Source organism: Lottia gigantea (assembly GCF_000327385.1).
Source record: "Lottia gigantea unplaced genomic scaffold LOTGIsca_186, whole genome shotgun sequence".
Classification (NCBI taxonomy): domain Eukaryota; kingdom Metazoa; phylum Mollusca; class Gastropoda; family Lottiidae; genus Lottia; species Lottia gigantea.
The window spans coordinates 309233-326465 of NW_008708340.1; the positions used below are offsets into that span (position 1 = coordinate 309233).

Genomic DNA, 17233 nt, shown 5'->3' on the forward strand with positions numbered 1-17233 from the left:
GCATATAGAAAACCGCTGTTAAATAGTGCTCAATACATCAATTGTAGAGAGATATAGAAATACCACTGTTAAAATAGTACTCAATACATCAATTGTAGAGTGATATAGAAATACCACTGTTAAAATAGTACTCAATACATCAATTGTAGAGTGATATAAAATACCACTGTTAAAATAGTGCTCAATACATCAATTGTAGAGAGATATAGAAATACCACTGTTAAAATAGTGCACAATACATCAATTATAGAGCGATATAGAAATACCACTGTTAAAATAGTACTCAATACATCAATTGTAGAGTGATATAGAAATACCACTGTTAAAATAGTACTCAATACATCAATTGTAGAGTGATATAGAAATACCACTGTTAAAATAGTACTCAATACATCAATTATAGAGCAATATAGAAATACCACTGTTAAAATAGTACTCAGTACATCAATTGTAGAGTGATATAGAAATACCACTGTTAAAATAGTACTCAATACATCAATTGTAGAGCAATATAGAAATACCGCTGTTAAAATAGTGCTCAATACATCAATTGTAGGGCAATATAGAAATACTAGTGTTAAAATAGTGCTCAATACATCAATTATAGAGCGATATAGAAATACCACTGTTAAAATAGTGCTCAATACATCAATTGTAGAGAGATATAGAAATACCACTGTTAAAATAGTACTGAATACATCAATTGTAGAGTGATATAGAAATTCCACTGTTAAAATAGTGCTCAATACATCAGTTATAGAGCGATATAGAAATACCACTGTTAAAATAGTACTTACCACATCAATTGTAGAGCAATATAGAAATACCACTGTTAAATAGTACTCAATACATCAATTGTAGAGCAATATAGAAATACCACTGTTAAAATAGTACTCAGTGCATCAATTGTAGAGCAATATAGAAATACCACTGTTAAAATAGTGCTCAATACACCAATTGTAGAGCGATATAGAAATACCACTGTTAAATAGTGCTCAGTACATCAATTATAGAGCAATATATAAATACCACTGTTAAGATAGTGCTCAACACATCAATTGTAGAGTGATATAGAAATACCACTGTTAAAATAGTACTCAATACATCAATTGTAGAGTGATATAGAAATACCACTGTTAAATTAGTACTCAATACATCAATTATAAAGCAATATACAAATACCACTGTTAAAATAGTGCTCAATACATCAATTGTAGAGCGATATAGAAATACCACTGTTAAAATAGTGCTCAATACATTAATTGTAGAGTGATATAGAAATACCACTGTTAAAATAGTACTCAATACATCAATTGTAGAGTGATATAGAAATACCACTGTTAAAATAGTACTCAATACATCAATTGTAGAGTGATATAGAAATACCACTGTTAAAATAGTACTCAATACATCAATTATAGAGCAATATAGAAATACCACTATTAAAATAGTACTCAATATATCAATTGTAGAGAGATAAAGAAATACCACTGTTAAAATAGTGCTCAATACATCAATTATAGAGAGATATAGAAATACCACTTTTAAAATAGTGCTCAATACATCAATTATAGAGCGATATAGAAATACCACTGTTAAAATAGTGCTCAATACATTAATTGTAGAGTGATATAGAAATACTACTGTTAAAATAGTACTCAGTACATCAATTGTAAAGCAATATAGAAATACCACTGTTAAAATAGTGCTCAATACATCAATTGTAGAGCGATATAGAAATACCACTGTTAAAATAGTACTCAATACATCAATTATTAAGAATGTACATATATTTTATTAATATTTGAATTTCAGTGACAGATTTAAAGAAAAGAATTGAAGACTGGAGAAGAGAGAGAGAAGATGCTTTAAAAAAACAGAAAACTTCACAATAATTACTGTTCGCTACTCATAAACCAATTTTTGCAGAAAACAAATGAAGGAATTTGCTAGACATTGTTTTGACTATAGCAACATTGTTTTGACAATTGCAACATTGTTATAACAATTTCTACATTGTTTTGACAATGGCAATACTTTTTGGATAATTGCAACAGTGTTTTGACAATTGCAACATTGTTTTAACAATTACTACATTGTTTTGACAATTGCAACATTGTTTTAACAATTACTACATTGTTTTGACAATTGCAACACTGTTTTGATAATTGCAACATTGTTTTGATAATTGTAACATTGTTTTGACAATTGTAACATTGTTTTGACAATTGCAACATTGTTTCTATAGTCATCTAATGGTAATAATGATGAAAGGTACTATAAATGGAGGTATATTATTGAAATGACTTAAAATCTTGAACTTGCCCTGTTTATTATCAGGAATTCTAAAGGCGATTAATAATGTGTGTGTATGTGTGAGGTGTGATTGTTGTGTTTGATAATGAAATGATTATTTCTGTAAGTTTGGTTTAGTCTGACGGGCATGAGCTTGAAAGTTACAGAACAGTGATGTTAAACCTCATTTCATTAGATTTTAGAGGGTTTGTATAAAATACTAACAAACCATACTTATATCCTGGAGAACTAGATTTCGCACAACTTAACTTTTCAATTTGGGTGACTCTTCTAAAATGTAAATGTAAAATAGGTTGAATTTTTTTAACCGACTCTGATTCTTTCATTTTGTGGAAAAATAATATAATTATATTGATATCGTTAATTAATACCTCCAAATACAATAGTTGTGTATCCTTGTATTAAACCTAGTGCTCCATGGTATCAGTAATGTCCATTTTTGCATCATATTTTACTTCTTGTTTGGACTGATTGTTTGTTTGGTTGATTGAGATTTTGTAGGAACCCGACTATAAAATACGCCAGTTGGATAAGATGAAATCAGATGAGATCTGTAAGCTGAAATAAGCTTGAGAGTTTCCAATAAAAGTACAATAAAAACCGAAATAAATGTAATAAAAATATAACTTTACTAAGACTATGTATATAATGTAAATATTTGCCTTGAAGAGGTTATTTTATTGTCACATTATTTATGTATTTAATAATATTCAAGATATAGGCCCTCGGCATAATGCACCAGCACTATAGCCTTAAACTAGAGGAGTAGTCTTTTTTATTGGTCTATATTACAGCTATTAGTATCTCTTTTTTATTACTTCAAATTCTGAAAGTTACCACAGCTTAAGCTGTAATTGAACTTTATCAGCTGGTTAAGTAAATATTTGAGCTTTTGTTGAACTTTATCAGCTGATAAAGTAATTTATAGGCTATTGATTTACTATAAGTTGTGTACTTCCTTGCTGATCATCATATTCACCAAAACTCAGCTTGAGATGAATTGAGTGATTGGTGATCCGGTTATAAGATTGGTGATCCAATTGGTGATCCGGTTCTACGATTGGTGATCTAATTTGTGATCCGGTGATCCGGTTATACGATTGGTGATCCAATTGGTCATCTGGTGATCCGATTGGTGATCCGGTCATGCGATTGGTGATCCAATTGGTCATCCGGTGATCCGGTTATGCGATTGGTGATCCCCATTTCTGATTGGTGATCCCGTTATCTAATTGGTGATCCTGTCAAGTTTTGGTTGAAATTACCTCCCTCGGCTCTGATGCAAGTTAAAAATTTCATCTTAATTGCCCTTGGGCCAAAGAAATATTGCATTTGATATTTGCATATTATACATTTTTTTGCAGATATCGGCTTGTTTTCAAAGATTTAAAAAATATTAGATTTCCCTCAAAAGGGCGCAGTTATTAAATAATCAAATTAGAAAAATAATTTTTTTTATCAATTATTAATTTCATTTGAAGGTTTTGTGAATAAGGCCGCTGTTAAATCGATTCAAAAACGAGTGATTGACCAATCAGATGGAACAGGCCTCATTCTGGTAATTTAGAACTTCAAAAACATAAAACTACCAGCTGTCAAAGTGTTATGGATTTAAGATTTGTTTTCTCTAAAATTCTAATGAACAAAATGTATGATAATTGTAATCAAATGTAATAAATTTTGTTTCTTTTTAGCCTTTTGTTGGTAATATTTTGGAGAGGTGGGTATTGGTTGATATTCACTAAAATCAATTCAATAACAGAATCTCATGGTTTTTGTGGGGGCAATCGAGGAGGGTGTTCGACCCATCCTCGAGAATCATAATGGGAACGAATGATCTGCTGCAATATGAATTATTCATTGTTGAATTAAAAGGTTTTCGGGCAGCCCTTGCGACTGATCAAATTAACGGGCAACTGTTTTCAATAGTCGCGTCCCCCCAGGTGGAATCTGATCTTTTGCTAGTTAAGATCAATAGGGGACAGGTCCTTTTTATACTTGCGCTTTAGTTCGTACGTGCGTCAGTCGGCTATGTCGAGCGTATGCCTTTTGGGTGATCGTTTATATTAAAGCAGACCAAATATGATAATCATTAAGAAAATATCCACAGGCTCATTATAAATAATATAAAATATAGATTTAAAATCTGATTTCTAGTTATTATTTGGTTGTTGCTGGATTTAGGTGTAGTCTGCCTCCAGTAAGTACAAATTCTTCATTTGATAATGAAACTACCTAGTTTGTGATATCAGCATCCACTCGAAGGGAACGTTAGCTTGTCATCTACCAACAAATACCTAGTCTGTGGTATCAGTAAGCTGGAAACAACGTTAGCTTGTCATCTACCAACAACTACCTAGTCTGTGATATCAGTTAGCTGGAAGTGGACGTTAACTTGTCATCTACCAACAACTACCTAGTCTGTGATATCAGCTGGAAACGAACGTTAACTTGTCATTTATCAACAATTACCTAGTCTGTGATATTAGTTAGCTGGAAGAGAACGTTAACCTGCCATCTACCAGCCAACCAATAAAACCCAGTCATATAGCACATGTAAGAGCTGGGTTATCATAGCTAAGAATCGGGATATAGAATAAGAATATAGAATAAAGGACAGGTGAAAGACTTTAGTATAAAGAACATAAAATAAAGGACATAACATAAAATATAACCCACCTCCATTTGTTTCTAGACAGGAAGAAGCACTCGACAACTTCCAGATGAAGATCTTGGTTTTGCTTTTGATGTTCTCCGGCCTGGTCGTTGGTGAGTTTATAGAAAACTTATGGGGATAATGTGTTAAGAAATTTTGATTTGCAGATCTAAGAATTAAATTTGAGGCAAAATTCTGTAATATTATAGGCATGGCAGAATGTGGATTTTAGAGAAAACCAATGGTTTTTCACTGTTCGACTTTCTTACGTAACGACCTCATAGATGAGACCGAGCGTCATGTCGTCCTTTTGCAGATTGTAGTGGGCACTAGCCAAAATGGGGGTAATGGAGGGCCTCTCCCTTGTAAATGTTGTAATCTAGGTATACGGAGAATACATAAATTTTTCATTTTTATCCCCACGCCCCCGTCCCCACCCTTCATACGCCGCCGTGACTGGAAAACTTAATTCATCTTAAGTTCAGTTTTCGAGAATAAGACCCTTGAATAATGAACCTGATTCACCATTGTTATTTTTATTTCTAGGTTGGGAAGACGCCTGGGGTGAGTAATATAAACAGATTATCTATTCTTGATATCTTCTCTCAATCTCTACGATATGTAGGTTAAATCTCGACCAACTTTATCGGCTTAAAACGAAAACAGAAAAGTACATTTAAGAACTTGAGATATCGAAGAACATGTCCAACAGCTGACAAGTATACATGGTAAATCTTGAACAAATCTGTTAGTACGTTAATGCTTGCACAAGAATACCAACTTCAGGTTCTGTATGATTCTGGCCAGTAACTGTTCCCTTGACATTTACCTTTCCTGGTTTGTCAGAACTGCCTTTCTCCATTTTATATAAAATAAATGTCATTGTAACGTAAGTTCTTGATGTCTAATTGATAGTTTGGTATGTTCTAGTCTCATTCTGACAATAGAAAACTGTCATTGTACCAAACAATCTACTAGCTAGTTAGACATGATAGTTTGGTATGTTCTAGTCTCATTCTGACCACAGAAAACTGTCATTGTATCAAACAATCTGCTAGCTAGTTAGACATGATAGTTTGGTATGTTCTAGTCTCATTCTGACAATAGAAAACTGTCATTGTACCAAACAATCTACTAGCTAGTTAGACACGATAGTTTGGTATGTTCTAGTCTCATTCTGACAATAGAAAACTGTCATTGTACCAAACAATCTACTAGCTAGTTAGACATGATAGTTTGGTATGTTCTAGTCTCATTCTGACCACAGAAAACTGTCATTGTATCAAACAATCTGCTAGCTAGTTAGACATGATAGTTTGGTATGTTCTAGTCCTATTCTGGTCGCAGAAAACTGTCATTGTACCAAACAATCTACTAGCTAGTTAGACATGATAGTTTGGTATACTCTAGTCCTATTCTGGTCGCAGAAAACTGTCATTGTACCAAACAATCTACTAGCTAGTTAGACATGATAGTTTGGTATACTCTAGTCCTATTCTGGTCGCAGAAAACTGTCATTGTACCAAACAATCTACTAGCTAGTTAGACATGATAGTTTGGTATGTTCTAGTCTCTATTCTGGTCGCAGAAAACTGTCATTGTACCAAACAATCTACTAGCTAGTTAGACACGATAGTTTGACATGTTCTAGTCCTATTCTGGTCGCAGAAAACTGTCATTGTACCAAACAATCTACTAGCTAGTTAGACATGATAGTTTGATATACTCTAGTCCTATTCTGGTCGCAGAAAACTGTCATTGTACCAAACAATCTACTAGCTAGTTAGACATGATAGTTTGGTATGTTCTAGTCCTATTCTGGTCGCAGAAAACTGTCATTGTACCAAACAATCTACTAGCTAGTTAGACATGATAGTTTGATATACTCTAGTCTTATTCTGGTCGCAGAAAACTGTCATTGTACCAAACAATCTACTAGCTAGTTAGACATGATAGTTTGGTATACTCTAGTCCTATTCTGGTCGCAGAAAACTGTCATTGTACCAAACAATCTGCTAGCTAGTTAGACATGATAGTTGGGTATACTCTAGTCCTATTCTGGTCGCAGAAAACTGTCATTGTACCAAACAATCTACTAGCTAGTTAGACATGATAGTTTGGTATACTCTAGTCCTATTCTGGTCGCAGAAAACTGTCATTGTACCAAACAATCTACTAGCTAGTTAGACATGATAGTTTGATATACTCTAGTCCTATTCTGGTCGCAGAAAACTGTCATTGTACCAAACAATCTACTAGCTAGTTAGACATGATAGTTTGGTATACTCTAGTCCTATTCTGGTCGCAGAAAACTGTCATTGTACCAAACAATCTGCTAGCTAGTTAGACATGATAGTTTGGTATACTCTAGTCCTATTCTGGTCGCAGAAAACTGTCATTGTACCAAACAATCTACTAGCTAGTTAGACATGATAGTTTGGTATACTCTAGTCCTATTCTGGTCGCAGAAAACTGTCATTGTACCAAACAATCTACTAGCTAGTTAGACATGATAGTTTGGTATACTCTAGTCCTATTCTGGTCGCAGAAAACTGTCATTGTACCAAACAATCTACTAGCTAGTTAGACACGATAGTTTGATATGTTCTAGTCCTATTCTGGTCGCAGAAAACTGTCATTGTACCAAACAATCTACTTGCTAGTTAGACACGATAGTTTGATATGCTCTAGTCCTATTCTGACCACAGAAAACTGTCATTGTACCAAGCAATCTACTTGCTAGTTAGACGCGATAGTTTGATATGCTCTAGTCTCATTCTGACCACAGAAAACTGTCATTGTACCAAGCAATCTACTTGCTAGTTAGACACGATAGTTTGATATGCTGTAGTCTCATTCTGACCACAGAAAACTGTCATTGTACCAAACAATCTGCTAGCTAGTTAGACGCGATAGTTTGGTATGCTCTAGTCTCATTCTGACTACAGAAAACTGTCATTGTACCAAACAATCTACTAGCTAGTTAGACATGATAGTTTGGTATACTTTAGTCTCATTCTGACCACAGAAAACTGTCATTGTACCAAATAATCTGCTAGCTAGTTAGACACGATAGTTTGGTATGCTCTAGTCTCATTCTGACTACAGAAAACTGTCATTGTACCAAACAATCTACTAGCTAGTTAGACACGATAGTTTGGTATAGTCTAGTCTCATTCTGACCACAGAAAACTGTCATTGTACGAAACAATCTACTAGCTAGTTAGACATGATAGTTTGGTATAGTCTAGTCTCATTCTGACCACAGAAAACTGTCATTGTACCAAATAATCTACTAGCTAGTTGGACAAGATAGTTTGGTATACTCTAGTCCCATTCTGGTCGCAGAAAACTGCCATTGTACCAAATAATCTGCTAGCTAGTTAGACACGATAGTTTGATATGCTCTAGTCTCATTCTGACCACAGAAAACTGTCATTGTACCAAAACAATCTGCTAGATAGTTAGACACGATAGTTTGGTATTGTCTAGTCTCATTCTGACCACAGAAAACTGTCATTGTAGCAAACAATCTACTAGCTAGTTAGACACGATAGTTTGGTATAGTCTAGTCTCATTCTGACCACAGAAAACTGTCATTGTAGCAAACAATCTACTAGCTAGTTAGACAGGATAGTTTGATATGCTCTAGTCTCATTCTGACCAAAGAAAACTGTCATTGTACCAAATAATCTGCTAGCTAGTTAGACAGGATAGTTTGATATGCTCTAGTCTCATTCTGACCAAAGAAAACTGTCATTGTACCAAATAATCTGCTAGCTAGTTAGACACGATAGTTTGATATGCTCTAGTCTCATTCTGACTACAGAAAACTATCATTGTATCAAACAATCTACTAACTAGTTAGACATGATAGTTTGATATGTTCTAGTCTCATTCTGACAACAGAAAACTGTCATTGTATCAAACAATCTACTAACTAGTTAGACATGATAGTTTGATATGCTCTAGTCTCATTCTGACAACAGAAAACTGTCATTGTATCAAACAATCTACTAGCTAGTTGGACACGATAGTTTGATATACTCTAGTTTTATTCTGACCATAGATAACTGTCATTCTACCAAACAATCTACTAGCTAGTTATACAGGATAGTTTGATATACTCTAGTTTTATTCTGACCATAGATAACTGTCATTCTACCAAACAATCTACTAGCTAGTTATACAGGATAGTTTGATATACTCTAGTTTTATTCTGACCATAGATAACTGTCATTCTACCAAACAATCTACTAGCTAGTTAGACAGGATAGTTTGATATACTCTAGTCCCATTCTGACCACAGGAAACTGTCATTACACCAAACAATCTACTAGCTAGTTAGATACGATAGTTTGGTATACTCTAGTCCCATTCTGAAATCAGAAAACTGTCATTGTACCAAGCAATCTGCTAGCTAGTTAGACACGATAGTTTGGTATACTCTAGTCTCATTCTGACCACAGAAAACTGTCATTGTACCAAACAATCTACTAGCTAGTTAGACACGATAGTTTGGTATACTCTAGTCCCATTCTGAAATCAGAAAACTGTCATTGTACCAAGCAATCTGCTAGCTAGTTGGATACGATAGTTAGGTTTCTGCGAGCTAGTTGGGTACAACTTTGTTAAAATAATTTCCATTTTATCATCTATATCATAAGTTATTGCCATTGACTCTATGTATCAAACGATTTTTGGACACTCTTGGGCCTTGCTGCTAAGTTATATTTGATTAGGATTTGATTTGTTACAGAATATTGGTTGAAAACCCTAGATGGACATAATGGGGACGGCCCTGGGCAGGGTGAATGGCCGGGTCCGAAAGACGAGGTATCTGTGCATCTTGAAGGTCAGTGTTTTTTTTACAAAACCGATTCGTGATCATGGATGAACCCTCAAAAAAGCTCCACGGGCTCGCGACAAGACGCCTACACAGAGTTTCCGCATTTTAAATTCAGCTTCGAATGTAGTACCCACATTGAGTCTGTCTGCTCCCTATTTGTACCCCCGAGTCATTCATTCATTTTTCTTTTTAAAGTTCCAACGCTTAAGCCATACATCTTACAAGCGACATGTGACAGAATTATGACACTGTATGTAAATGGAAAACGAGAAGCGTATTCTTTAAACTGGGCACAAGTTTCTCAGATAGAACTACCGGAAGAGGCGTTGGTGGCTATCCAGTGTAAAGGATTCGGCAACACGGCTGGAATATTCGCTAAGTTTACCCCAGAACTACCAGAAGACAATAATTGGTTGTGTTCCAGATCGAGAAGCAGTAACTGGTATTCTGAAGCGTATGTTTTCCTATTTTTGTAAATTATTCACAATAAGTGCGAAGTGGAATGGAGATTTGCGTCCACCTTTTGCCATTTATGAAACTACACGTGTTTTTTTATAGACCTGTAACCACAAATATTGCCATGCAAGTCAGGTACTTGCGATAGAGCTCTATCAATTGACACATTAAATTTTTAAGCACGTATATCCGGATGTGTCTGACAGGTGACGTGGGAGGCTAAATGGGTTCTGATAACCGAAAAAGCAGATATTTAGACAGCTTTATCCCTTTACATATTTCAGTTCTCAATCTGAAGGGACGTGGAACGAACCAGTCGCCGTAGAACATCAGTCCTTGGTATCGGTTTCCACCAATCGTTGGTTCTGGCTGCCAAGACAAGGTCTGGCCCGATTCTACACTGATATTTACTGTCGTATCAAATTGAAGAAAAGAGTTCCTCCTCGACCAAAACCTAAACTGCCAGGGCCTCTTCCAAAACCAAACCCAGGAACACCAACAGAGCCTAGTGAAGGTGAGAGACTTACATATTTTCTATCTACCAGCCATTTTTTAACCTGTGGCTGTGTGAGTCATTAGGGAAGAAAGAGTGGGGAGTCTAGTTTAACTCTTGCTGGGGGAGATCGATATTGTGGTTTAGACTAATGTATCCCTTTGTTTCTGCCACCTATGCCAGGGAGGGGGAGGTAATCTCCGAAATCATCCCTTGTTTCAGTTATTATCAATAGTGTAGTCATTGTAGACTTATATATCACTCTGTTTCTGTTTTAGGTGCAATGGGTGATTTAGGCAAGTTGGTCAAATTACGACCGACATTGAATTATATCTTCAGCAGTCTGTACAAGATCAACCATAAACTAGATAACCTGCCTGATCAGATCACTTACGATTTAAAATATCCCAAGTTAGTAATCATTCATATCTTCATCATAATTCTTATCATTCTATTCCTTCCAACCATATTACCATCGTCTTACAAAATAGAGGAAAACAAAATACTTTTAATCCTCATCGCTCTTATTAAAATAATCGGACAGTTCTCATCATCACCCTTATCCCATTGATCGTTCAGTTCGCATCGTCGCCCAAATCCCATTAATCGTTCAGTTCCCACCATCGCCCTTATCCCATTAATCGTTCAGTTCCCATCATCGCTCGTATCCCATTAATCGTACAGTTCTCATCATCGCCCTTATCCCATTGATCGTACAGTTCCCATCATCGCCCTTATCCCATTAATCGTTCAGTTCCCATCATCGCCCTTATCCCATTAATCGTTCAGTTCCCATCGTCGCTCTTATCCCATTAATCGTACAGTTCCTATCATCGCCCTTATCCCATTGATCGTTCAGTTCCCATCATCTCCCTTATCCCATTGATCGTTCAGTTCCCATTATCGCTCGTATCCCATTAATCGTACAGTTCCTATCACCGCCCTTATCCCATTGATCGTTCAGTTCCCATCATCGCTCGTATCCCATTAATCGTACATTTCTCATCATCGCCCTAATCCTATTGATCGTACAGTTCCCATCATCGCCCTTATCCCATTAATCATTCAGTTCCCATCATCGCCCTTATCCCATTTATCGTTCAGTTCCTATCATCGCTCTTATCCCATTAATCGTTCAGTTCCCATCGTCGCTCTTATCCCATTAATCGTACAGTTCCTATCATCGTCCTTATCCCATTGATCGTTCAGTTCCCATCATCTCCCTTATCCCATTGATCGTTCAGTTCCCATTATCGCTCGTATCCCATTAATCGTACAGTTCCTATCATCGCCCTTATCCCATTGATCGTTCAGTTCCCATCATCGCTCGTATCCCATTAATCGTACAGTTCCCATCATCGCCCTTATCCCATTGATCGTTCAGTTCCCATTATCGCTCGTATCCCATTAATCGTATAGTTCCCATCATCGCCCTTATCCCATTGATCGCTCAGTTCCCATCATCGCCCTTATCCCATTGATCGTTCAGTTCCCATCATCGCCCTTATCCCATTGATCGTACAGTTCGCATCATGGCCGTTATCCCATTAATTGTTCAGTTCTCATCGTCGCGTTTATCCCATTAATCGTTCAGTTCCCATCATCGCTCGTATCCCATTAATCGTTCAGTTCCCATCATCGCTCTTATCCCATTAATCGTTCAGTTCCCATCATCGCCCTTATCCCACTAATCGTTCAGTTCCCATCATCGCCCTTATCCCATTAATCGTTCAGTTCCCATCATCTCCCTTATCCCATTAATCGTTCAGTTCCCATCGTCGCTCTTATCCCATTAATCGTACAGTTCTCATCATCGCCCTTATCCCATTAATCGTACAGTTCTCATCATCGCCCTTATCCCATTAATCGTTCAGTTCCCATCATCGCCCTTATCCCATTAATCGTTCAGTTCCCATCATCTCCCTTATCCCATTAATCGTTCAGTTCCCATCATCGCTCTTATCCCATTAATCGTACAGTTCTCATCATTGCCCTTATCCCATTAATCGTACAGTTCTCATCATCGCCCTTATCCCATTAATCTTTCAGTTCCCATCATGGCCCTTATCCCAATTACATGTATTCATGATATCATATGATTTGCTAACCAGCCAATCAACACTCTTGCACGACGTTATAAATATCAGCACACGTAGGCTTCAAGACTCGTGAATAATATATGAGTATGGTCAACGCCTCAAGATCGTTTAATATTAGTTCACCGCCTGATATGAGGCCATTAGGATAAAGATAACCACAGACCCGTATATCAATTAAGGCGTGTTTTAAACTGTATCGATTGATATCTAATCATTGCGTATTTACAGACGACACTGGGAAGATGATCCGGACCATTCAAAAGTAAATGTAGCTCGGAGTGAAGTTTAAAGTAAAATGAGCCCAGAGAGTGCAGGAACAGCTGGAACCAGGAGATAGAAAGGAATGATGCCGAAAATAATGGTTAATCATCACTATAACATGGAAATAAACAATGTCAAATATCACGGTTTTCCTTCATCCACAACTAACCGAAATTTGAGCCTTCAAATCCTAGGTTGTCCAGGTATGTTTTTTCCTCGAGACTCCGCCACATAAAGAAAATACATCAATAGAAATGAAATTTGTGGAAATTATGTGATTTTTGTGCAGTTCTGGTACTTCTGAAGACTATTTACATATATTCAACACCCAAAATCAACATCTGGCGAACCATAGCCTTTTGAAATGAGATCTAGGTCTTACCTTTTCGTTTTTTTCTGTGGGTGGTTCCATTTGCCATCCACGATCTGACTTAATCGTTGCATCTAATGTTCCTGTTCAATATATTCAACCAATCAAATGCTCTGGGAACTTATTCTCAAAAACTTGACTAAGATAAAATCCAGATTTTAAAGATGGGCTCCCTCATTTTCATTTATGAACATAAAGATGCTAATACTTATATTAATAGAAAGTAGAGGTGTTCTTATGACTTGGAAAAATACCAGTTTGTCTCATATGTCCGATGAGTGACCGATCAAGAAAGGTCAAAAACTATTTTTTTGTTTATTCAGACTTTTCATATATGGACATTTATGATTGATTACAATTCTTAATTATATGCAATAAGAACATAATGATATGATTAAGAAATACATGATAATTCATTAGAAACACCAATTAATCAATTAGTTTGCTTTAGTTAACACTGAAAAATAAGGAAAACCACAGTAATTTGATTGGATGATGAAACAAAATCTAAAATCAATTTTATTGATAGACCAATCAGATGACTGAAACTTCCACTAATATTTCCATTAACGACATCACTGCAGCAGGATAGCGGATTGGATCGTAAAGTTTGAGAATTCTGTATCCTAAACTTTCCATGCCACTGTGGACTGTGGACAAAACGTTACTTTACAACTGTAGGGTATTGATAATATACCACCGTTGCTAACGGAACATGCGATACTATTCTCGTATACCGAAGAAGAAACACAGAAAAATACCCATATCCAAAATCCCAATACCACCAAAGGGTTATAGTTGCGAGAGTTGAGTAAAAACACCTCCATCTTTTTTTATTTCTTTCTTACGTATTCCAGAATCAAATCCTATGAGCTGTAAAATGTAGATCTGCTTCAAGAATAATTGTTAAAATTGTCCTTAAAGTAAAAACTCATTTACTACGATAAAATATATATATTTTTCTCCTTTTGTGCGAATCTTCAGCAGGCTTAATCATCATAATCGATCGGCATTTCCACTTCCACCTCAACCTTCGGCTCTTTTGCTGCGTTCCGTTTATCTAGACATATTCGAAAGTATAACGTTATCGTTAAGAAGATTACGGCTGAAAGTTCAAAGCCGCAAATCAATCCATTAAACACATAGCGAAAGTCTGGAAGACTGTAGAGAACACAGTTACCGACACTGTTACAAGAACTGTCCCAAATCATACACACTCGATCCACCAGTTTACCAAATACTATCGGTCCCGGTAGCCAAGCTGAAATTTAATCATAAGAATTTTAAACGATGAGATATATTGGTATACATGTATATCAGACGAGTTTAAGGACAGTGTTTCTGCTTCTGATCGAGTTCATGAAGAAGGGTAACAAATATAATTTAAGCAACTGACGTTTTAATTTAACTTCTAGTAATAAGGTTGACACAAAAACACTTTATTTAAAACCATAAATTTATATATGAACATTTTGCAACCATAGCGACATGCGGCGTACCTGTAAAACATTCAAATAACTGACGATAGCGGCAACGGAATGATACCTCCCATGTTATCTATACATTCCACGAGATCAGATGAATATATATATAAGACTAGGCTACGTATTCTAGAAACGATCTTATCGCTAGGATGTCCTAGGTTCTTATCTTCTAACATTGATTCTAGGACATCCTAGCGCTAAGATCGTTTCGAGAATACGTGGCCAGAAGAAATTTTTGATGAAGCTTTGTGGAGATACAGTTTCTATTTTACAGAATGCCTACAATTCACATTACCTAATATGGAGTTAAAGAATTCTGCCAATCCTATCGCCATCGACATCTCATCTTCATCTACAGATCTATAATATATCAAATACAAATCAGATTTTGTATATCATGGAAGGGTTCTTGCCGATATAAACATACATAATATAAATATCTTCACTATGTCAAGCTATTGCAAACTGTCTTTAATAGCCTACCTTGACTTCATTAATCATTGAGCTTTATTATCCTATCATGCAATGTAGCGATTTGATTCGATTGAACGCAAGTGAATACAGCCAATCAGAGCCCTCGACATAAGCAATGTAAATTTAATGTTTTTAGGTTAACAGACTTTCTGTAGAGTGTAATATAATATGGTGTAAGAGAAAGGATTATTAAAGAAACAGATGCACCATTTTGGGGTTTTAATTCGAGTCTTGAATGTGTGTAAATAGTCTTCTGTAGTACTAGAAATGTACGAAAATCACATAATTCTTTAGAAATATCTCAGAATAGGAATTTCTTTTCCTATTTCTATATATGTCTTTTCTATATATGGCAGTGTGTAAAAAAAGACGACTCGTCTTTCTAACTTTCAAACGCGGGTAATTCTGGACACACATGGATTTGAAGGCTCAAATTTCGATGGTGAGCTGAGAACACTATATAACTGATTGGCTTTGCTAGAAAATTCCCGTTTCTGAGATTAAGGTATGATTGGTCCTAAAATGGTGAAATATGTCCCTTTAAGATTATTTTACTTACCTGATTAACATGATGAAAACTGTGATACTGGCCATTGCTATAGCTATACCATTAACTATCTTCAGTATAATAAATAATACTATATACAGGCTACAGTCTCGACTACATAATTCTTGTGTTGTTATACCACTAGCAGTACAACTACAGTTCCTATATACCTAATAACAAATCATTCAACTACAGTTACTATATACCTAATAACACATCATACAACTACAGTTCCTATATACCTAATAACAAATCATACAACTACAGTTCCTATATACCTAATAACAAATCATACAACTACAGTCCATATATACCTAATAACAAATCAGACAACTACAGTTACTATATACCTAATAACAAATCATACAACTACAGTTACTATATACCTAATAACACATCATACAACTACAGTTACTATATACCTAATAACAAATCATATAACTACAGTTACTATATACCTAATAACACATCATACAACTACAGTTCCTATATACCTAATAACAAATCATACAACTACAGTTCCTATATACCTAATAACAAATCATACAACTACAGTCCATATATACCTAATAACAAATCATACAACTACAGTTCCTATATACCTAATAACAAATCATACAACTACAGTTCCTATATACCTAATAACAAATCATACAACTACAGTTCCTATATACCTAATAACAAATCAGACAACTACAGTTACTATATACCTAATAACAAATCATACAACTACAGTCCATATATACCTAATAACAAATCATATAACTACAGTCCATATATACCTAATAACAAATCATATAACTACAGTTCCTATATACCTAATAACAAATCATACAACTACAGTCCATATATACCTAATAACAAATCATATAACTACAGTTACTATATACCTAATAACAAATCATACAACTACAGTCCATATATACCTAATAACAAATCATATAACTACAGTTACTATATACCTAATAACACATCATACAACTACAGTTACTATATACCTAATAACAAATCATACAACTACAGTCCATATATACCTAATAACAAATCATATAACTACAGTTACTATATACCTAATAACAAATCATACAACTACAGTCCATATATACCTAGTAACACATCAGACAACTACAGTTACTATATACCTAATAACAAATCATACAACTACAGTCCATATATACCTAATAACAAATCATACAACTACAGTCCATATATACCTAATAACAAATCA

The 17233-nt window shown here is 35.3% G+C and overlaps 4 protein-coding genes across 4 annotated transcripts; 3 read left to right on the forward strand and 1 right to left on the reverse strand.

The window, feature by feature from the left end:
• Window positions 1-4500: 4500 nt before the first annotated feature.
• LOTGIDRAFT_239035 (hypothetical protein) lies at window positions 4501-13270 on the forward strand. Its single transcript, XM_009052547.1, has 8 exons — window positions 4501-4516; window positions 5012-5085; window positions 5519-5536; window positions 9732-9827; window positions 10017-10275; window positions 10562-10791; window positions 11049-11181; window positions 13098-13270. Exons 2-8 carry the CDS (start codon window positions 5040-5042, stop codon window positions 13156-13158), a joined length of 843 nt encoding a protein of 280 aa, XP_009050795.1. The 5' UTR covers window positions 4501-4516; window positions 5012-5039; the 3' UTR covers window positions 13159-13270.
• A 1219-nt stretch (window positions 13271-14489) lies between these two features.
• LOTGIDRAFT_174219 (hypothetical protein) lies at window positions 14490-16052 on the reverse strand (the record flags this gene model as incomplete). The annotated part of the gene is made up of 3 exons (XM_009052548.1): window positions 14490-14761; window positions 15280-15344; window positions 16018-16052. 3 exons carry the CDS (start codon window positions 16050-16052, stop codon window positions 14490-14492), a joined length of 372 nt encoding a protein of 123 aa, XP_009050796.1.
• Window positions 16053-16142: 90 nt separating this feature from the next.
• On the forward strand, window positions 16143-16487 carry LOTGIDRAFT_142823 (hypothetical protein; the record flags this gene model as incomplete). Its single annotated transcript, XM_009052549.1, has 1 exon — window positions 16143-16487. A coding segment is annotated over one exon (345 nt), but the record flags the coding sequence as incomplete, so codon positions are not given.
• A 108-nt stretch (window positions 16488-16595) lies between these two features.
• LOTGIDRAFT_142779 (hypothetical protein) lies at window positions 16596-17228 on the forward strand (the record flags this gene model as incomplete). Its single annotated transcript, XM_009052550.1, has 1 exon — window positions 16596-17228. A coding segment is annotated over one exon (633 nt), but the record flags the coding sequence as incomplete, so codon positions are not given.
• Between the last annotated feature and the right edge of the window lie 5 nt (window positions 17229-17233).